Source organism: Rhinolophus sinicus, chromosome 12 (genome assembly GCF_057876585.1).
Source record: "Rhinolophus sinicus isolate RSI-liver-muscle chromosome 12, RSI-T2T, whole genome shotgun sequence".
NCBI classification, from domain to species: Eukaryota; Metazoa; Chordata; class Mammalia; order Chiroptera; family Rhinolophidae; genus Rhinolophus; species Rhinolophus sinicus.
The window spans coordinates 6,784,926-6,809,160 of NC_142512.1; the positions used below are offsets into that span (position 1 = coordinate 6,784,926).

Sequence of the window (24,235 nt, forward strand, 5' to 3'; positions counted from 1 at the left end):
CTTAATATAAGACCCGGTCTTATTTTCGGGGAAACACGGTAAGTGCAAGAGGGCTAAGGGGAAAGGTGGAAAGAGACAAGCTGGAAGATCATAGAGGGGTGACTGAGCCAAGGTAAGGGGCTTAACAATGACTTACAGGCAGTGGAGAGTGACATGCAGGAAGTGACATGATGTACAGTTCTGACTATGGTTTAAAATTGAAGGCAGAGAGACCAGTTAGGCAGCTACCAAGTTATCCAGATGAAAGATGATGGTAACAGTGGGAACTAAACAGAAATGGATGGACTCCAGGGACTTTAAGAAGGAGAATAGAAACAACTTAGTGATTGATTGACTGGACGTGGAAAGCTTCAGGAGGAGTCAAAGATGACACTGAGATTTCTGACTTAGGCAAGATACATTAACTTCTTCCCAAAACAAAATGTAAACCAATACATGCCAGAAAGGTTAAAACAAGAAAGACGGAAATAAGCAAATTACTATGTATCAGGCACTATGGGCTCACATACTTTACTTCTTTGTATTCGAAGAGAAAGGAAAGCATGACTAATAACTTACTCAGATCACAAAAACAGTCGCAAATGAGAACTTAAATCCAGTTCATCACTTGGCTTTACTACCATAACTGAGCCATTCTTATAAAATAATATTACTGGGAAAATATAACAAATATACATCTAAAGAAAGGTTTTCATATAGACATTAAAACAGTTATATTTAAGGAGAATTTAAATTCAGTACTCTTTCCAGGATTATCAGGCTATTATCTACTCTTTAATTCTTACTTCATAAAATACGAATCCATTTAAAATAAAAGTGATCCCATTCAAGTTAACAAAGATGCTTTTCCTAGGCTAAATCACCTGACCACAGCTGATGTTAGCTATCACTTACGGGACACTCACTAATGCTCTGCACTGTTAACCACTTTTCATTGACTATCTCAGTTCATTTTTCACAAATGTTTCCTGAGAAGGTACTATTATTAACTCCCTTTAAAGAGAGGAAATTTGGGTTCACAAAAAGAAAACTAACTTCCCTAAAGCCAAGTGAGTAGGGGGACCAGAGTCCATGTTTTTAGTCACATGTTATAGTATTGGCTTCAGCACACAGATACAATACTTACTATCATAAGATAAGATGTGTCCACTTTTGCCTTCATAAATAACATGGCCTTTGGATGCAGCTTCCTCTCTGCCTTTCTCAGGACTGTTTTCTTCAATGGGTATTCTAGAAATGGATCCCTTCACCAAAGCCTCAGTTGGTATGCCAGCCTGGGACAGAGCTGGGGTACCCTGCCATAAAATGAAACACAAGTACCAGAGTCACTTAAGTTTAGAGGAAATGCAAGACATTTAGAAAATTTAACCTATCACACTGAGAGTTAGATCAACCCATATCTTCAAAGAATAAAAAAGAAGCACGAGAGGAAAGCAGACATTCAATTTTTATAAATATAAAAAAATACTGTTATCTTTCTTTGTCCTTGAACGCTGACACACAACACTTTTTAAAATGCTGATAGGTGTATGAGTTGAATCAGCTTAAGTAAAACCTTCTACGTGAAGGCACTTAAGTCAGAAAAAAATTTGTCAAGGCCTAAAGTCATGTAAATATAATAAAACTTTTTCAAAATTTCTAATAAAACAATAAATTAAGTTTTAAATTTACAGTACCACAACTTTTTCTCATAATGTGTAAGAGGAAAAAAGAACTTTCAATTACCAAACTATCTACTGGGTTAGACCTCTGGTCATCAATAAGAGGGGAAGAAAAACACAGACGTCTTCTTCATTTTGTGATATGGATTCAGTTTGGGTCCTATCATCTGAATTTTCACCATCTTTAGTCCTCTTCTGGGTTGCCTATGACCATGGTTCTTTTACCCTTCCTTTAAGCAGTAAACCCTTCTCTTCAAGGAAAATCATTCATGAAACCTAATATGTAGAATACCTTGTACAAATGAGCTGCTTGGCTTGAAATGGAAGTGGGAGGCCAGACCTAGTCCACTCACACATTTAGAGTCCCCCAAATTCTAGAGAGGACTATCTGAAACCACATGCTTACAGCAGAAGAATGATGAGACCAATACATTTACTCATCCAGCCGTTAAGTGAGCTCAGTAGTAAACATCTGGAAATCCTCAATACCCACTTCGGAAGTGCTCATGCCATATGGACAAACTAATTTGAAAATAATCAGGTAAAGCCTAGTCTCGTTCGATCTACTGCATTCTGTCTTCCTATCCACAGTTTAGATACTAGAGTGAAAATGAAGAAGAAAAAATAATATGCACAGGTCATTTATTTTTTTTCTGTCTATATTAAAATGTTTGCTTAATCTGCAAACTAATTTCAGGAGAACGTATACTTTGGTCAAATGTGGGAGGAGAAATCTGAAGGGTTAATAGGTAACTTTCTAGATAACTATATGCCATATACCATAAACCATGTCTTAGAGAGGAATCACTCACTGGGGAATCTTGTTAAAATGGAGATTCTGATTCAACAGGTCTAGAGTGGGGAATGAAATTTCTGCATTATTTTCACACGCTCCCAGATGATGCTGATGCTCTGGAGCACAAACCACACTTAGTCAGCAAGGTCCTAAGGCATGGTTCTCAAACAGGCACAAGGCAGAGGCACTAGAGGGCTGGAAAATCTGGACTGCTGGGCCCTGCCCCCATGGGTCAGGCTTCAGTACATGTGGGGAAGGGGCCTGAGCATCTGAATGTCTAACAATTTCTCAAGTGACACTGATGCTGCTGGCCTGGGGACCACTTTAACAACCACTGCCCTAGGGAACTGGAACTAACAACAAAGAAGAGGAACAGAACAGAAAACCTGTGACAGGTACAACGTGCAAAAGCACAGGATTCTATTTATAATGATTTCCCAAAACAGAATTATCTTTCCCAGATCTACATTAGTAAAGAGGCTAAGGACTGTTTTACATTTCAAACTAAAATTAACTTCTAACTGAGGAAAAGAAAGACCTTTTATTAATTAAAACTGGCAATTTATTTAGCCAAAATTAGAAGAAGATACTTGATTTTTAGTGCTTTTGTCAATGCCATCCATATTTCCTAGTTTAGCATTTCCTAAGTTCTAGCAAGGCAGCTTACATACTGAGATTGCAGCCCTTCCTTTTCACAAGGGGCACAAAAGAAGCAAATAACTTACAATGATTTTCTTCTCAATGTCTATTTAAGTTGAGCACATGAAAAAGCTTTGCCAGGAAGACAGCGAGACCTGCATCAATTAGAACTTGTTTCTTTTGCCAATTTTCAAATAATTGACCTTTCAAATGATAGGTTAGAATAGATAATACAGCTTGTGGTCAAAGTAATCACATTAATGTCTTTATGCAGACAGTTTATGGATCTGGGATTTATCATCACCGAGACCCTGTCCCATAACCCAGAAAAATGAACAACTTAATCACAAAACTATATTGCTAGAAGAGCCAAAGTTACTGAGACTTCACCTCCAGTGTTCTCTCATTAGCTGTTGTTCAGTATATCAGGAATGACCATAACTAACCTGAGTGATAGAGCCCCGTAGCGATGGGATGCTTTCCACGGAAATTTTGCTGGTTGGCGTTCCCCGAGTTATACTTCCTTCTTGAATGGCTCCTGTAGTACCTGAATAAAAAAAACTTTAGCAAATTATATCCCCCCACCCCTGACAAAGAAAACAAACAAAAAATCGTCTCCTACTAGGGAGAGGTATAAGAAGAAAAGGAAACAGCAGCATAAAAAAATATAAGTTTTTGGTTTATTGAAATGTGATTTTAAAATAATATTGCAGTTATTACAAAAAACTGCTGAAATATAGAATTTCAAAGTTTTTAAATCATTTATATATGAAAAGACCACTTAAATGTAAAATTTAAAGATTCAACTCAAATACCCACCATTAAAACATATTAAAAACTTACTTTAATAAATTTATTGGGGACAAAAGTTTAATATTTCTGCCGAACAGCATATTTTACCTCTGACCACTCCTTCATGTTGTGCCCTGACCAATAAACCCTCAGGTTGTGAGTTTTGGCTTCGGGGAGAAAATTCTTCCTGCTTGATGTAGGGCACAGTAGCTGTGGTGGACCAAAGCAAGAGAAACATAAAAACATCAAGTGCTGAATTACTGACTGATGCTACAAATTTTGCAGAAACATTATGAGTATTTACTCGCTGACCTGATTTGGCAGATTCCTGTGGCCGTGGCAGTCCGAGAGAGATAGAGCCCACGGAGGGCTTAGCTGCTTCTTGAGCGTAAGAAGCTTGATTATGGGAAGTCAAGTAAGTGCCGGGTGTTCCCTAAAAATAATTTCAAAAGACTAAAATAACACCGTCTTTTCACAAGGCCAACTGTTAATTTAATGTTCATGTTTCTATTCATAAAAATCTATACCTCCATGCCCCAAATTAAGAATAGGTCCTTGTAAAGCAAGAAAAGCCTCATATGTTCAATTAATCTATGCATATATGGTCAACTAATAAAAAGCCAACTTATACAAAAATAAAATGGTCAATTTAAAAAACGATCAATTAATCCAGACTTATATGATCAATTAACCTACACTTACATGTCCCATTAAACTATGTCAAAGAAGGCAGGAATATCCAATGAGGAAAAGACAGTCTCTTCAATAAATGGTATTGGGAAAACCGGACAGATAGATGCATACAAAAAAAAAAATTAACCTGGACTACTTCCTTATACCATATACAAAACAAAAAACTCAAAATGAATTAGACTTAAATGTAAGACTGAAACCATAAAACTCCTAGAAGAAAACATAGGCAGTAAATTCTTTGACATCAGTCTTAGCTCAACATCACTAATCATCAGGGAAATGCAAATCGGAACCATAATGAGATACCACACCTCACACCTGTCGGAATTGCTATTAATATCATCAAAAGACAATAAGTAACAGCTGGCTAGGATGTGGGGAAAGGGAACCCTTGAGCACTATTGGTGGGATTGTAAATTGGTGCAGCCACTATGTTAAAACAGTATGGAGGTTCCTCAAAGAACAAAAAACAGAACTCTTCTGACCCAGCAATTCCACTCCTGGGCTTTTAGCTGAAGAAAATCAAAACACTAATTTGAAAAGATGTATGCATCCCTATATTCACTGCAGTATTACGACAGCACGATATGGAAACCATCTAGGTATCCATCAAAAGATGAATAAAGATGATGTGGTATGTGTGTACATACACACACACACATACACACACTACTACTACTACTACTACTACTACTACTACTCAGCCATAAAAAAGAATAAAATCTTGCTATTTGTGACATCATGAATGAACTTAGAGGGTATCAAGCTAAGTAAATTAAATCAGAGAAAAGGCAAATACTGTATGATTTCACTTATATGTAGAATCTAAAAAACAAATGAGGGCTGGCCCGGTGGCTCAGGCAGCTGGACGGCCAAGCTCCTAACTCCGAAGGCTGCCAGTTCGATTCCCACATGGGCCAGTGGGATCTCAACCACAAGATTGCCGGTTCGACTCCCGCAAGGAATGGTGGGCTGTGCCCCTTGCAACTAGCAATGGCAACTGGACCTGGAGCTGAGCTGCGCCCTCCACAACTAAGATTGAAAGGACAACAACTTGACTTGGAAAAAAGTCCTGGAAGGACACACTGTTCCCCAATAAAGTCCTGTTCCCCTTCTCCAACAAAATCTTTAAAAAATAAAATAAAATAATAAAAAACAAATGAACAAACAAAACAAAACAGGAAAAGACTCATAGAGACAAATTGATATTTGCCACAGGGGAAGGTGGAGGGGAAAGGCCAAAAAAGGTGAAGGAGATTGAGAGGTACAAACTTACAGTTATAAAATAAATAAGTCACTGGGATATAATATACAGCATAGGGAATACAGTCAATAATATCGTAATAACTTTGTATAGTGACAGACGGTTTACTAGACTTACGTGGTGATTGCTTCATAAGGTATATAAATATCAAATCACTACATTGTACAACTAAAACTAATGTAACATTGCATGTCAATTATACTTTAATAAACATGAAAAAATTGTTGCAGATTGCTTAAATTTAAAAAGATTTTAAAGGGAGCAAGATATGTCTTTTGAAATTACCAAAAATTTCATGTATTATTAACAAATTACGTAAATAAAGCCACTTCCAGTACATTCAAAATGCAAGCTACCATTATTAATGACATTTATTCCTCTTAAAAATGCTATGGGATAGTGACATCAGTGAAAACGGCAAATTAAGAACTTCTGAAAACTATCCAACGTAAAGGAAACCAGAAAACCAACAAAAATAGTGAGAATCAACCTTTTAAGAACTCTGGAAATTAACCAAAGGCTTGCAGAAATATGGGAGTGTTTATTCAAGAAAAACAGTAGAATCTATGTAAGAACAATGAGCTTTGTGGCATTTGAACTTATTCTGTTAACACTCCCAAACACTATTCCCCACTCCAGGCCCCCATCCCAACCCCTGGATAGCCGTGAAAATCAACAGCCCTCAACATGATGAAAACCAGTAGCCTGGCAGCCACCAGAGGGGAAAGAACAGGGTTGGACCTCCTTAAAGGCCTCATTCCCAAATAACTGTCATTACTTAACTTGTCCAGTGGTTGTTTGGGAGACCTATTTAATTGCAAGGCTGTCTTTCTTTGATCTGATGGTGGTGGGGAATGTGTAAGCTTGTCAAAAACAATTAGAGTCAACTGATTAACTTGCCACTGTCTGAGGCAGCAGATAATAGCTATGGCAAACAACAGGCTAACCAAAAATTTTCCACAGAATAGCTAAGGAATGAGCTGTTCATAGGAGGTATGAAAACCTCCAACATATTCCTAGGAATCAACGTGAGAATTTCTATTTGGTTCTTTTTTATTATTTCTTTGTTGATATTTTCTATATGGTGAATATCGTTTTCATACTTTCCTTTAATTCTTTAGACATGGTTCCCTATAGCTCTTTGAACATATTTATAGGTAATAGCTGATTTAAAGTCCTTTTCTAGCAAGTCTAAAGCCCAGGGACAGTTTTTCTTCACTCCTTCCCTCCACACCACCCCAATCCCCGCACCCGCTATCCCTGTGTATGGGTCATTCTTTCTTTGCATGTTCTATAATTTTTGGTTAAAAACTGGCCATTTAAAATAATACTGTATGGGCGGGCTTTGCATATGCCTAGAAAAGATGTGAAAAGGCTGTAAATTCTCACCTCTGGAAACTTAAGGCTCTGTAAAAGCAGGAAGTGACGATTTAGGCAGAGTTGTCAGTTGTCTGGCTGAATGTTGAAGGTATGTCCCAACAAACACAGAAAGCCCATCAGTCAAGACTGAGAAATGTATTCATTCTAGGCATTGAAATCTCTATCCAATCATTAGCTGACCACTAAATTAACCAGAGACCCATGGCCACACGTGACACGAGAATACATACTTTATAGAATTAGTTCAGAAAAGTCACTAAGAAAATAAACAACAAAAACAAATAGCAACAACAACGAACCCTATGGAGAAGGGAGAAACTGATTTCCAGAGTTGCCACATTGTATTTTTATTTTTTAAGTGTGTTTTTCCAGGACCCATCAGCTCCACTTCAAAGTAGTTGTTTCAATGTAGTTGTGGGCACAGCTCACAGTGGACCATGTAGGGATCGAGCCAGCAACCTTGTTAAGAGCACCGGGCTCTAAACAACTGAGCTAACTATCTGCCCACCCATACAGTATTATTTTAAATGGCCAGTTTTTAACCAAAAATTATGGAACATGCAAAGAAAGAATGACCCATACACGGGGATAGCGGGTGTGGGGGTTGGGGTGGTGTGGAGGGGAGGAGTGAAGAAAAACTGTCCCTGGGCTTTAGACTTGCTAGAAAAGGACTTTAAATCAGCTATTACCTATAAATATGTTCAAAGAACTAAAGGGAATCATGTCTAAAGAATTAAAGTATGAAAATGATATTCACCATATAGAGAATATCAACAAAGAAATCATAAAAAAAGAACCAAATAGAAATTCTCATGTTGAAAAGTATAAGAATTAATGAAAAAAAATTCTCAGCAAACCAAGAATACAAGGAAATAGCTTCACTCTGATAAAGGGCACCTAGGAAAAGTCTATAGTTAATGTACCTACTAGAGAAATACTGAATGCCTCCCTCTAAGATGGGCAACAAGGAAAGCAGATTCTCTTCACCACTTCTATTAAACATTGTACTAAAAGTTCTACCCTAGCCAGTTCAATAAAACAAGAAAAAGACACAAAGATCTGAAAGGAAGAAAAACTATTTGCAGATGGTACGCATACATAAAAAATTCTAAGAAACCTACCTCAAAAAACCCAAAAGCCAAACCAAAAAAAAACCCTACTAGAAGCAACAAGTGAATGTTGCAGGAGATAAAGTCAAGATATAAAAATCAACTGTTTTTCTATATACTAGCAACAACTGAAATACGAAAATTTAAAAAACATCATTTATAAAAACATAAAATACATTAAAAATAAAATTAACTTTAAAAAAAACCTAACAGTACATGTACAAAACCTCTACAGTGAAAACTGCAAAACATTACTGAAATTAAGGACCTAAATAAACGGAAAGATAAACATGTTCATGGATTAGAAGACTCAATATTCTTAAGATCTTCATTCTTATCCCAAATTAACCTACAGATTTCATGCAATTACAACCAAAAGTCCAGATTTTTTTTGTAGAAATTGACAAACTAACTAAATAATTTATATGGAAATGCAAAAGACATAAACAATCTTGAAAAATAAAAGCACTACAGGACTTATACTATATGATTTCAAGACTTACTATAATGCTACAGTAATCAAGACTATACTGCTGATAACAGGATGGGTAAGCAGACCAATGTAACAGAATAGAGTTCAGAAACAGACCCAAATATGTAGTCAAATCATTTTTGACAAAGGCACTAAAGCAATCAAATGGGAGAAAGAAAAGATTTTTCAACCAGTTACTGGAACTGCAAATCCAAATGGATAAATGAATGCTGATCCTGACCTCACACTGTACACAAAATTAATCTGACATGGGCCATAGGCCTAAATGTAAAAGCCTAAACTATAAAGCTTTCACAGGAAAACATCTCCACAACCTAGGAGCAGGCAAATATTACTAAAGAGAAAAGAACTAATCATAACCAAAAAAAATTTAGATATGGTTTTCATCAAAATTTAAAACTTCTGCTCAAAAAATACATTAACAAAATAAAACACACAAGCCACAAACAGAATACTTTAATACATATATTCAACAGAGAACTTTTGTCCATAACATGTAAAGAACTTCTACAACCTAATAACAAAAAGACCCAGTAAAAATGGATAGTAAGACTTAAATAGTCACTTCACAATCAGATGTACAAAAGGCCAGCAAATATATGAACAAGTGCTCAACATCATTTGTTGCCAGGAAAATGCAAAATAAAACCATAAAAATATTACACACCCACTAAAATGACTAAAATAAAAAAGATTGACAATAAGAAACAGAGCAACCAGAAGGCTCAGACATTGTTAGGGGCAGTGTAAAATTGTAGAATGATTCCGGAGAATTACAAAGTAAAACATACATATACCAGCAATTCCACTCTCAGGGAATTATGCAAGAGAAATGAAAACATATGTCTACAAAGAGCCCAGTACAAGAATGTTCACATCAGTTTTATTCCTAGTAGCCAAAAACTAGAAACAGCTCAGGTTTTCATCAACAAGAGAATGGATAAACAAACTGATACAGTCATCCAGTTGAGTATTATTCAGCAAAGACAAAGAAGAAACTACTGATCACACAAAAACCTGGATGAATCCCTAACCACTATGCTAAGTTAAAGAAGACAGACACTGAAGAGTGCATACACTTCCATTACATGAAGTTCCGAAAAAGCAAAACTAATCTATGACAACAGAAAGCTGACCAGTGGTTGCTTCAGACAGTGGATGAGAAGACTGCCTGGTAAGGGGCATGAGAAAACATTCTGAAGTGATGAAAATGTTTTAGAACCTAACAGGGGTGTGGTCACTGGCTGTGCATGCTAGTCAAAACTTACTGAACCACTAAATCAGGCCTACTTCAAAAAAAAAGTAATGCACCACCAGAGAGAATGAGAGAGAGAGAGAGAGAGAGAGAGAGACCACAGTCAGAATAAACTAGGACTCATCAATCATCTACAATTCACTATTAGAGTATTTTACAATAGTCAACAAATATTCTAGCTACTTGAAAATATTCCATTTTTCACTTACACTACATTAAACTTCAGGGCACACACGTGCCTTCTGGAAGTTAAACCAGACAGTGCGTCACAGTCACTCCGTCTGGGCATAGAACTCGCACAAACTTCCTGTGTGTGGCATGGGGTACAGTGATTGCTGCATTTTCTGGTCATTGTCTCTTTATATATACACAGATTTTATTTATTAGGACAAATTAGTATGAGGAAGAGAGAAAATTTTTACCAAAGCCATATTCAACAGGAAAGCTACTGGGAAAGGAAGCCATTTTACCTGTGAGATGGAGCCTCCCAGGATAAAAGATGGTTTTTCTGAAGCCACTGTGGTTTTGGACGATGGGATGAGAGGAGGAGGTGGCCTAGTGGGTCGAGTTGTTGGAAGGCGAACCCCTTCAGGAAGGTTAGTTATCACTTGATGTGGAGCAGGCTGGAGGACTTTTAAAAGGAAGAAAAAAATGATTTAAAATAGTCAATTTCTTAGTCTGCAATGTTTTACCTACCTCAGTCATTCATGAATTTTTAAATCACAAATTAAATTATAAGAGCAAGATGAAGCCAAAGACGAACATTTCTATTTTAAATTTCTCTGTCACTTGAATTAAACCTGTATACATATTCAGGTCACTAATGGTACTTATTGAGGTTGAAGTATTCAATTCCCTGTCAAATCAGAGCTTTCAAGCTAATGTGCATTTCAAACTATTTCTGTTCAGCATACACAAATGGCGATCTTTAATAATTTTTTCTCTGTCTCCATCACTGGAACTCACAATGGAGGTGAGTAAAAAAGGTGCTTCTTAGGAATAGCTGGTATTAAAACTTCAGAGAATTACAGACACGACTGAGAACCAATTATATGTCTTCTTTTCATTTCTCATAATTAGAGAAATATTTACCAACTCTGGCTGTCTCAGACTTGAATTTCTGGGAGAGATGGGGTTGGGGGTGGGGCGTGGAGATCTCAAGATTTTTATAAAGTACATATATTTGTAAGAGAAAAGCCAGTCAGTGTCACATGTGTGTCAACACAAATTTCCCAGTGGCCCAGGTAATCTCAGCTGAATATAACTGATGATGGAATGCAGAAAAACAAGAAAGTAATTTTGAAATAGCAAGGACATGTCCTAGAAGAGCACTTCATTCATGTGATTAAACCACCCATGTCTAACATCTGTAGTAGATGGCCAGCAGCCACCGCACAGAGGAACAATATTTACCTGGCGGGACACTATAGCGGGCTGCACTCATATCGGGCTGTGGAGCGGCTTTACTGACTTCTCTTGGAGAGAGCCTACACGGTGATGCTGACCTTGCTGCAGTATTGTACATCTGTGCTTCCTGTTCTAGAGCACGTTTGACCTCAGCATAAGGCATATAGGCGACTGATTTTCCTATGGAAGTTAAAGTTATCAAAATAAAGGAAGAACCCCAAATTAAAATAGTAAGTGTGAAAGGACCAAGCCCACACCATCCAGGGGCAGAGCCGACTATATACTAATATCAAGGTCTAAAATACCTCCACAGAGAGGTTAAGAAACCCTAAAAATCCAAATCTTCTGTGTACGCACCATCACTATGTACATACCTAATAAAATCCTCAAAACTTCAATTACAATTTTTCCCTTTAAAAGGACAAAGAACACCTCTTTCCTCTCATTAGAAAAATCAAGTGTTTTCACATGCAATACAGATCATAACAGGCAAACATCAGATTATCCCGCCATTCTGTGAATTCAGGTCTGGCCTGAATTAGAGGTAAGATCTCTGAGGACTCTAAACTTATAATTAGCCTGTGGAAGACCACTGCTTAATATTCAGAGCAATAAATCTAAGAAATGGAAGACACCTTAAAAAATTCAGATCAAGCTAATTCAAAAAAGCCTATACAAGTTTATAAAACTATGAATTTTACTGCAATAATGCTAATGAAAATTATTTCACATAATTTATCTTCACATAAAGTATAAAAAAAACTTTAAGCGTTTGAAGGACATATCAGATATACAGTGTCAAATTAAAATTTAAAAATTATATGTGGTTTCACATATAACTTTTAAATAAAATTGACATGTTATAATTTTGGAAAAGCACAAAGAAGAAAGTAAAATCATCTATAACCTAAACAATTTAGATTTGTGGCATTTTAATGTCTGCCAGAACAAATTCCTGTTCATTTTATTATTCTTTTGCTTACCTTGTCCAGTCCATTTATTCTTGCAGATAAATCTAAATTTAAAAATATTCTGAGTACTTCTTCCCCAAAGTAGCACTGGAATTTTTATTGGATTTGCATTACATTTATGAATACAGGAGACTTGACATTTTATAATAATGAGTTTTCTAATTAAGGAACTTGTATTTTTTCACATACACGTATGTCTTACACATTTTTTGTTAAAATTTATTTATAGGCATTTTATATTTTGTTTCTAGGGAAACCATCGTTTTCATATATTATAGGTATGTGTGTGTGTGTGTGTGTGTGTGTGTGTGTACACACACCTGATTACTGCAGATATACAGGAAAAGACTTGGATTTCTGTATATCAATTTTTTCTTAGAAACTTAATGAACTTTCCTTTTAGCTCTAATTACTTTTCAGTTGATTCTTTTAGGCTTTCTAGGAAAATAACCTCATCCTGTGAATTATAATTTGTCTTCTCCCTTCAAATAGCTAAACTACTTTTTTGGTTCCTTTTTTCCTTACTGCACTATAATAAGTAACAGTAGGCATCCTGATAGAGCCTATCCAAAGGGAAGGTCTCTAGCATTTCCCTATTAAATGGAAAGTTTGTAATTGGTTTCAAAAAGAGATTCATTAGGGGGCCCGTCCCGGTGGCTCAGGCGGTTAGAGCTGCATGCTCCTAACTCCCAAGGCTGCCGGTTCGATTCCCACATGGGCCAGTGGGCTCTCAACTACAAGGTTGCCGGTTCAACTCCTCGAGTCCCGCAAGGGATGGTGGGCTGTGCCCCCTGAAACTAAGACTGAACACAGCACCCTGAGCTAAGCTGCCGCTGAGGTCCCGGATGGCTCAGTTGGTTGGAGTGCGTCCTCTCAACCACAAGGTTGCCGGTTTGACTCCCACAAGGGATGGTGGGCTGTGCCCCCTGCAACTAGAAAACGGCAACTGGACCTGGAGCTGAGCTGCGCCCTCCACAACTAAGACTGAAAGGACAACAACTTGACTTGGAAAAAGAAGGCCTGGAAGTACACACTGTTCCCCAATAAAGTCCTGTTCCCCTTCCCCAATAAAATCTTTTTTAAAAAAAATTTTAAAAAAACAAAAAAGAGATTCATTAGTACAAGGTATAATAAGTTCTTTGGTTTACTGAAATATTTTTAAGAACCAGAAATGATTATAGTAATATTACCTAATACTCACTGCTACTGTGTGCACAGCACCATGTATTACGTGAACTGTCTCATTTGGCCCTAATAACCAGTGAAATTAACACCATTTTACAGATGAGGAACTTGAGGCTCAGAGACTCACACCTAAGCCCAACCACGGTCATACTACCAGGGATTTTCCAAAATAAGTATAATTCCTGACCTTGAGCTCTAAAGCACAGTGCATTAATGTCTCTCTGAATCAATAGGAGTTGAATTTCAGATCCTTCTGGGTATCCATCAAGATAATGGTTCTCTTTCCTTCTTTGACATATTACTATAATAAATTAGAATTTTAAGGGTCCTAATACTGTGAAGACTTATGAAATAAACTAACTATGATAGTGTATTATAAATTCAGTATCTGTTTTGCTATTTCTAGTAAGTCTATAATTATGTGGAAAAATCCACTTGTCATAGTAGTGTTAAATAGATGGAAAAGTAGATGGCTCTAAATACAGCTATTTAAATCATCATGTACTCAAAACAAAATAGATTCAGTTGCATAGAAGCATTAACTCTTATTTTGATTTAGACAGATTTTGCTAACCTGCACTAGAAGCTCAATTCTAACACTATCTCTACATAGGAAGCTTGAGTTCCTTCACTGTAGGAAAAAGGCTTCAAACTAAAACGGGTCAACTTGTGTAGATGTTACTGGAAAGTGAAAACAATACTCTAAGATTTTTTTCAAGCTTTTCTATAGATGGAAAGGCTTTTAAGTCACTTAAAAAGAGCACACCTACAATAATTATTTGTACCACTAACATTAAGAGAAAATGAATATCATCAAACAGCTGGAAAACAGGTGCTGACTGTTACTTTCTAAACAATACCATGAAGGGAAAAGTCAAAACCATGGTCCTAATTCAGGTGAACTTTACCAGCCTGGTTTATATAACCAGTAATGATTTGTTTATATGGAAATCTGTGTTCTCATTATATTTAACATTCTATAAACTACTCTATGATGTTTCATTAAAAACATTTATATCAAACATTATACATACATGCAATTTAACTACAAATATATAAATGTTATTTGGAAGATTATCCTTTACAATGAACTATATGATAGCTATAAATTCAGGAGAGACTTCAGGCACTTGTTAAATAAATTACTGAATGAACATACGAGGTAGATTAGTTAAAACCAAACTTAACCTTGGGATAAAATGTAATCTGCTGTCCCAGTTTGTAGAGAGTCACCTTAAACCAAATTGGTGTCATATTAATAATAAACACCTTGGTGTCATATTAATAAAAAATATGAATACAGTTTGGTTATTATAATGCATTATGATTAAAAATTAGGATACCATGCAGATCTTAACCACATGAATTAATGTTACTGACCAGAGAAATGCAGTTCACAGTTTGAAATCTCAGAATTTGGGGCGCTAACCTGGTTCAGTCTCTCCAGCTCCTAATACAACCCATTTTGTAAAGTAAATCAAGAAAAAATATTGAGGTCCTAAAATAACTATATGATATACATAGTATTAGAATGCTTCAGCCGAATAATGTTAAGCTTTAGTATGAGTTCAGCAAATACCATTTGCATGTCATTTTTTTCTATGTTTTAATTCTTCCTCACAAAATTCATTCTAAATCATTTATGTAAGAAATAGATCAACAGACTTTTAAATTATTCTGTAATTTATCATTTTCATAATGACAGATTTTCTCCTAACTGGAATGCTCTTAAGCACTTCTGCTAAACCCATTTATACTCTGTAGTTCATTTAATTCATTCCTTCAACATGTAATTACTGAGTACGCATTATGTCAATTACTGAGTTAGGGATTAAGGATTCTCTAGATAGGATATACTAAAAACCCAAAAGTTATCTATGTTTTCACCTTCATTCAAGAAATATTCATTTAGCACCTACTGTATACCCAGCCTTGATTGATATTGACACTCTGGTTCACATTTTTACCAGCATACGGTTTATGTTTAAAACATTAACAATCTTATATTTAAAACTCTAACAGTATGTCACGTAACTAATCATTCATTACTGGTGTGACTGGGGTGGGGAGTCAGCAGGATCAGTTAAGTACCACAGTTCCAGTTTTGCTTTAAATAGCCTTTGAAATGCATGGCATTCTATAACTAATAGCTCTTATCTATAAAAGGCACTGCAAAGAGTCATGGTAGCATATGGTCCATACATTTACTATCAATCAGAACACATGTGCCATTTTCTAATCATGCCAGAAGAACTTATTAAAATTTTATAATTACTCCCCTTCCTTTTTTTCAAGAAACAAGTATATCATGCACCAACTAAAAAAAGCATTGCACAACTTAAATCTGTCACTTGATATAATACTCACATAACAATGATAACAGTACCTTCATGGTATCTATTTATACCATGTATATACTTAGATACTAACCAGTATGCACTATTATATATTATATTATATATAAAATAAGACTGAGACACATGTTATAAAACAATGTGAATGTTCGTTCTTTCTTAGAGGTTGTAATCCCAGCAAGGTAGGTAGGTAGGTAATTTGCACTTGACTAATGAGAAAACTAAAGCTCAGACAAGTTAAGTGACTTGTCCATGGCTATGCAACTGGTAAATACTGGGATGAGGGTTGAGTTAGGGTTTGATTGGCTCTATCCACTACACGAAGATGTCTTCCATCACAGCATAGAACATTACCCTGTTACAGCTGGTTTGCTTGGAGGAGAGAACAACAGTTCATACTCCGAAAACTCAGACGAATGTAGCATAAAGCATGGCAGTTTTCCAGCATAAAGATGAATATCAGAAAATTCAATAATGCCAACATTAATAGTTTAACTGAAATCAATTTAAAGGAATCTTAACTACTCGGGAAAAGTGTAACAAATCAATTGCTATGCTGATAAATTACAAAGCTCAAACGACACTACCTTTGATTATAGCTGTGTTTCCTTTCAGTCAAGTTCTTTACAGTCCTAGCTCTACGTACCTTCCCATTCTCTGTTTGGACTCTTGGAGGTGCCACATGGACTTGTAGAACTTCTACATTCCAAATCTATCTGCTCTTGCCTCTGCCGCTGTTCTTCCAGGAGTGCTGACTCATGCATGGCTTTAATGTGTCGCTGGTAGAGGGCATAGCCGCTCACTGGGGTTCCGATTGGTATATTACATGGGGTGCAGGAAACCTACAGGAAGGAAGAAAAGATCTAAATATGCCATGACCAACATAATAATAATTACCATCAGTTGCAAGTAATGCTTATTTCTATAATATTACTGGTTGAAGTGATTTTTACCATTTTTTTAATCAAAGTAATCTTCAAATACAATGATTAAAGTGCTAAACAGTTACTTTCAGAACTAAACACAAAACAAATCACATGATAAGAGAAATCAAAATCAGAAGTTAAAATACTTCTGTCTGCTTCTAAATTATGATGGTGAAATCCTGGTGGCTCCGCCCTGAGTCCTTACCCCTTCTCTCTATGTCCTCTCACCAGGTAATCTATCCACTTCAGTGGATTTAAATGTTATCTATATGTTGACGACTCAAACTTCTATCTCTAAGACATTTTTTTCAAGTTCCACACTTATAAAATTGCCTACCTAACAACTCCACTTGGGTATCTCAAAGCATCTCAAAACATATCCAAAACTGAACTTTTTATTTTCTAAACTCAATGCTTCTCCTTGAGTGATCTCCATCTTAGAAAATGCAACCTCAGCAGCTTAAGCAAAAGCTAATATCAATCTCTGAATCTCCCACAACCAATTCATTAACATATCAATTCTCTTCTAGCTGGAACTTAAACGTTCCTTTGTCAGACAGGTCATTCCTTACCATCCAATAAAATATTGTAATCCCCTCCCCATTTTCCTTCTTATTGCAGCCAGTTCATTTCTTTCACAGTACATAACATGACAATTTGCAATTATATGTTTGTTTTCTTTATTTTGTCTCTCCCATTCATGAAGGAAAGACCCAAGCTGCTGCATCCAATACGAAATAAACAGTCCCTAACCCAGTCTATTATTTCATGAATACAAAACAGGCCTGGGAAGAGTAGAGATCTGACCTTTTTTTAGGACCTGATATTTAAAGACTTCCATAGTTTTTTCTGCTACTATACACAGGATTTTTCACTGAACATGAACACACATAATTTTCCTGCTTTTGTGCTTTGGCTTATATGTAAACGTGGCTTTTCCTTCTTTTGCTATAAAATGAACTGTTCTAGTCTAAGCAAAATACTATTTCCTGTGTGGAGTCTTCCTTATGTGTCTCATTAAGAAGGAAGCTCTCATTTTAATTTTTATTATGATTTTTTTCTGTCTTATTATCAAGACCAATCTCTAAGGTTTTGAAGTCAGAGATCGTGATATGTATATATTCCATACAGCATTGAAAATGTTGCCTTGAACTGGACAAACATCCAGCAAATATCCATTTGAATTAATGAATAAACAAATGTTTAATGATTTGTTTGGTGAATCTATCACAAGCACACACTTAACTTTTCCCAATTATCATGTGAGACAGGAAACAAATTTTTATCCTCTGAAATAAAGCAAGAGCTATAACTAAGTAAAAGAACAATACCCAAGATTGGAATTCACTATCAAAAGGGAGTCAAACTTGTAGAGATTAAGGTAAAATGTAAATAAAACTAAATTTGGAAGTGTATACTGAAGTTAGCCAGAATCTCTATAATTCATTCTAAATATTCAAAACCTAGTTACCTATTTATTCTACTGCTGTCTCAAAGCAAGACAAAACAAAAACAGAAGTTACTAATATGTATGGCTGGACAGCATTATATTTATTTTGTTTTTTTTTCTTAATTGGAAATGACCATCTCAATCAACCATTACAATGAATCCATCTGAAAAAGCAATACGTATATCCAACAGATGAATGGATAAAATAAAATTAAAAAACTGGTACACACACACACACACACACACACACAATGGGATATTATCAGTCTTAAAAAGGAAGGAGATTCTGACACATGCTACAACATGGATTAACCTTGAGGACGTTATACTAAATAAAATAAGCCAGTCATAAAAAGACAAATACTGTATGATTCCATTTATATGAGGTATCTAGAGTAGCCAAATTCACAGAAACAAAGTAGAATTGTGGTTACTGGGAGCTAAAGGGAGGGGGAAAAGGGAAGTTACGGTTTAATGGCAATAGAACTTCAGTTTTACAAGGTGAAAAAATTCTGGAGATCTGTTTCACAACAATGTGAATATACTTTACTGAACTGGACACTTAAAAATACTTAAGATGGGCCGGCCCGGTGGCTCAGGCGGTTAGAGCTCCATGCTCCTAACTCCTAAGGCTGCTGGTTCAATTCCCACATGGGCCAGTGGGCTCTCAACCACAAGGTTGCCAGTTCAACTCCTCCAAGTCCCGCAAGGGATGGTGGGCTGTGCCCCCTGCAACTAGAAAACGGCAACTGGACCTGGAGCGAGATGCGCCCTCCACAACTAAGACTGAAAGGACAACAACTTGACTTGGAAAAAAGGCCTGGAAGTACACACTGTTCCCCAATAAAGTCCTGTTCCCCTTCCCCAATAAAATGTTTAAAAAAAAAATACTTAAGACGGTAAATTTTATGTTACGCGTTTTTTTTACAATTTTTTAAAAAACCAAGTACTGATTAAAGAAGAGAAGAAATGTCTCTAAAGGTCTTTGTTTTTCAACTTTACTTTTCTTATTCATACTGAAAACTTACCATTGGTGGGATAACAGCAGCTCGATGCTGAAGCTGTGGCAGGTCCAGTGGATTTGGTTTTATTGGGGATGAGACCAGTATAGACCCAGTGGGGTTTAATAGTGAAGGTTTTGAGTCCATAGGAAATATTCTGCAATTGGCAATTTTAAAAAGTTACCATATTCTTATTTAAGACTTTAAACATACAATCACCATAATTCCTTCTAAGTTAATATGTACACACACACACACACACACACACACACACACACACACTTCATACTAACCTTACAAGATACTTGAACAGTAAGAAAAAGGGACTCTATAATGCTAATTTTCCAGGTAAAGAAACCTAATATTGATTTAGGGTGAGATTTATCTGAATTTTTTCAATTACATCTAACCAACAAAACATTCTGAGCAAATGCCATTATAAAATATTAGATCCTAATTTACCACTAACACAGGTTACAGATTAGTTACCTATTACAGGATGGTTTGCTAGGATCACAGTATTTTTTAAAACATTTACTTTTTTTGTTTTGTTTTTATTTTATTTTTATATGTATTTTTTAATTTTTGGTTTTCTGACATTCACTATTATTTTAACATTAGTTTCAAGTGTACAATATAGTGGTTAAACATTTATGTAATTTACGAAGTGATCCCTCCAGTAAGTCTAGTACCCAGTTAGAACCATATATTGTTACCACAAGACTATAGACCATATGCCCTATGCTATAGTCTATATCCCCTTAAAACATTTGAATAAACCACTGTCATTTTAAGTTTGAGAATTTCACACAAAATTCCAGACTCCTGGTTTCTCATGAAAAAATGGAAAGAAATGGCAATGCGGGAACTACCATTCCCACATAGCAACAACATGCTGAACTTGTAGCAGCTGCCCTTTCAAACACACACTTGCTCTTCCATTCACCAGTCTCTGTCATCTAGTGCTCCACCAGCTTCACTCATCACACACACACTTGAGTTTAGGACACCCAATATATATGTATATATATGGACTGGGGGAATTACACATTAGTGCCATATCTTACAGGCTTGACCATATTTCCCAATGTTGTCAATTATTGGGGGAAGGTAACATTAAAAGATATAAACTGATAAGAAAACTAGACTGTATAAAATAAAATTTACATTTTCCATAAAGAATAAAGATGATATTAAAGATGTAGGAACTTGAAAGTATTATTTTGATAGTTTGAAAGTGATGTAAACTTTAGACATTCATTCAGAGACCATCAGATATTTCCAAAAAATTTCTGAATTTCAAGACTACTGTCATATTCAACTTTAGGATGATCCTCCATTAAGGTAACTGTCGTCCTAATTTTTCCTTCATTTATAAATATAGTTACTAAAACCAACAGTGCAAAACACAGAAAACCCTTATTTTAGATTAGATGTTTCATTAAAGTATGCCTAAAAAGAGACCACACAGCTTGAATCCATTTATGTTTACTCCAAAGTCTGGGGCAATTAAAATCTAGATTATTGTAAGAAGAGGGAAAAAGATTGCTAGATGATTGTATTTCTGGAAAACCAATGGTTAAGTAGGACTCCTATTTACTTCAATTCTTATTGATTAAAATTTTAGCATCTATTATATAAAAATCTCTTTGGAGAAATCACTATAATGCTTGATATTATTATTCTAGTATCAAATTTCATTTTGTAAGATACAAGATACACTGGATATGAACTGAAAGCACAGTGACAACAGGACATAGTATGAAGGCTGAGCTTAGAAAGAATTTGGCTGTCTGTTGAGTGGCTTATTTGCCTTTTTCTTATTAAGAAAGGAATAAAAAGGAAAAAAGACACGGTTGGGTTGGGGGTTTCTAATTAAATGTTTTAGTCTAATTCATTTATAGAATTTTCAGCAATCCAACATTCTACTGTGATTCTAGGTGATTCCATTTCTTTCAGGGAACAGGAAATGCCAAGGAAATCAGATGTATTAAATAAAGTAGTATTGGGTGGCTGGTTTGCTCAGTGGTTAGAGCTCAGTGTTCATAACACCAACGTCGACAGTTCAATTCCCACATGGGCCAGTGAGCTGCACCCTCCACAACTAGACTGAAAAACGACTTGACATGGAGCTGATGGGTCCTGGAAAAACACATTGTTCCCCAATATTCTTCAATTAAAAATAAAAATAAAAACAAAAAGTAAAGTAGTATCTATTTCTGTAAAATACTTAGTTTTTTACTGTCATTTTTATAAAAACAATAAAGATAGGACACATTTTTATATTATTAACGACTAAAAGTACTTATAAATTAATTTGTATTATACTTGATAGTTTAAATTACAAATAGGAACAATCTAAAATTTTAACCTATATAAAGTGATTATTAATTACTATTAACTTGTATTTAAATTACGCTTTCTAAAATATTTTCATAACACTGAACATTTTATGTTTCTCCTCTCTGCATTTGTTTACATCTAATACTCAGGATACAAGAGGCCTAACTTTGAGGCTGCGGGGTCTTAGAGCAAAGTTGGAGCCAGTGCCTCCTGCCTTCAACTTCATAACCACATCACACTACTTCCATCGCCAGGAATGGCAGTCACTGGTTTAGTTTACAACTATATTGGCTGAAATCCCCTTTTCTGCCATCATGTGAAATGCATGCAATAACTGATGTAAATATACTTTTTTTTTTTCACTAAAAAATAATGATCACACAATTGTTCTTGGTTAAAAAGATGAACAGCATAATAATCCAATATTAAAAGCACACACACTTCCTTTAACTTGCCAATATATACATAGGAGTACTCTCTGTAGCTAGCACCATTCTGTGACTTAGCACTCAACAGAGTAAAGATAGAATAAATATTTAAAGAATGAGTCCCACCTCTGTCTCTCTGGCTCTCCATCCACATCTTCATCAGCACTGCAGGTGGCACTGGAATCATTGTCTGACTGAGGCTCAGGCCTTTGGACATTTATTTGCTGAGCCACCACCAAATCTTCATCTCTAGGCTCCGCCTTCTCGCTGGCTCTCTCCAGGTCTCTTTCTTTGGTATCACCTTCAACTTGAGATGGATTGCTTTCTGGCACCCTCATTTCAACATCTACAGAGTCTGCTTTGGTCGTCGTGGGGAGATCAAGAACAGAAGTCACTTCAGCACTGCGCTCCTGATGTTGGATGTCCATTGGCTCTGCTGTCTCAGTAGTGACGCTGTCATTGGCCTGGGTCTGCACACTTTCATTTTCAGCTGGCTTTGTAGTTGCAAGTGCTGAGGAGGGAGATGCACTGGGAGCACTGCCAGGGGTGGGCTCAAGCTCAGACACAGGTTCAGGGTTTCCTCGAGAAGTCGCGTTTTCAGTGCTATCTTCCCTGGGCTTGACAGCTTCAACTGGTGAAGGAGAAGGAGCACTTTCTGTATCAGAACTATTTTCAGCACCTTAAAGATAATGATATAGCATAAAAATCTGATAATGAACACGTTTCAGGAGGTGACAGAAGCCATGCTTGAAAGTTGTTGTTTAGGATGAATTATACTCCTTTGATGACCTCACTGAAGTATTACCTGCCACTGAGAAAGCTAAAGTTTTCTATAGAGTATGAGAAGGAAGCACATTGTTTTGACCTTCTGAAATTAAAAGCATAAAAGTTTTTAAATGCCTGAATATAATTTACATGAGATTTGAAAAATAAAGAAAGATGGACAAAGAAAACTAAACAAAAACCATTCCCATAAATAGTTAACATTCTTGTTTGTTTCTACAATCCTTTTTCTGTGTTTTTCTTTTTACCCAAGAGAGTTGACATTCTAGAACGGCACCTTCCAATAGAAACATAATGAGAGTTACATCTGTAACTTTAAGTTTTCTGGTAGCCATATTAAAAAGTAAAGGGAAATTGGTAAAATTAACAAAATATTTTATTTAACCCAATATGTCCAAAATATTATCATTTAAACATGTAACCAATATGGAAAACTAGTAGTAAGGTATTTTACCTTTTTTGGTACTAAGTCTTCAAAATCTGATTATATTTTACATTTTTACACATCTCAATTTGGACTAGTCACACTGAAGAGCTCTATAGCCACATGTGTCTAGTAGCTACCACACTGGATAGCAAAACTCTAGAGTAATATTACATAGATGTTTAATTTAGCATTGTAACGCTGGTCTTTCTCCACATCATTTGTATCATTTTATAAATATACTTTTAATGCTTTGACATCTTCACCTAGATATCTCAAAGGAATCAATCACAAATTCAATGTCTCACACTGGACTTACACTCACTCCCAAATCAGGTTTTCTTTACTATCCAGTTTAACAAACCAGAAACCTAGGTTTCATCTTTTAAACTCTCTTCCCACTTATCCGCATATCTTGCCTAGACAAGTCTCACAGATTTTTCTCTCTAAAAATACTCCTTGAATCTATCCATTTCTGTTCAACTTCACAACTGCCACTGCTGTCCAAAAATGAATTTTCTTCTCACCTTCTACCTCACACCATTCTCTACAACAATGCCAGAATGAGCATTTTAAAAGCCAAATCTTACCAAAATTCACTCACACTCTCTTCCTCTCTCCTCCTCCCTCCCCCTTAAAACATTTCCATGAAACCTCGTTATTCTTTTTTAACTAAAATTTATTGGGGTGATAATAGTAAAATTACATAGGTTTCAAGCAAATCCTCATTACTCTTAGGATAAAGTTCCAAATTTCTGAGTATGGCCTTGTTACAAGGCCCAGGCTGGTGGGCCCCTGCCAGCCCTTCCAGCTTTATCTGGTACCCCGTATTCTCTCTGTATTCCATTATCACTGGCCTCCTTTCAGTTTCCGTGAATGCC

General features: G+C 36.0%; 1 protein-coding gene across 17 annotated transcripts in view; it reads right to left on the bottom strand.

Moving 5' to 3' along the window:
* The window catches only part of NCOR1 (nuclear receptor corepressor 1), a 169,122-nt gene that overhangs the window by 37,562 nt on the left and 107,325 nt on the right, over nucleotides 1-24,235 (bottom strand). For 8 of the 17 annotated variants that reach the window (XM_074320229.2, XM_019757389.3, XM_019757388.3 and 5 more), the window contains 9 exons: nucleotides 22,274-22,826; nucleotides 19,404-19,533; nucleotides 16,646-16,841; nucleotides 11,496-11,669; nucleotides 10,553-10,713; nucleotides 4,201-4,321; nucleotides 3,997-4,098; nucleotides 3,543-3,643; nucleotides 1,127-1,295 (listed from right to left, as the gene is read on the bottom strand). In XM_074320229.2, the coding sequence (XP_074176330.2) occupies nucleotides 1,127-1,295; nucleotides 3,543-3,643; nucleotides 3,997-4,098; nucleotides 4,201-4,321; nucleotides 10,553-10,713; nucleotides 11,496-11,669; nucleotides 16,646-16,841; nucleotides 19,404-19,533; nucleotides 22,274-22,826 (1,707 nt within the window). The remainder of the gene's footprint in view (nucleotides 1-1,126; nucleotides 1,296-3,542; nucleotides 3,644-3,996; nucleotides 4,099-4,200; nucleotides 4,322-10,552; nucleotides 10,714-11,495; nucleotides 11,670-16,645; nucleotides 16,842-19,403; nucleotides 19,534-22,273; nucleotides 22,827-24,235) is intronic. The other 9 variants (XM_019757394.3, XM_019757397.3, XM_074320234.2 and 6 more) reach the window with 3 other exon arrangements.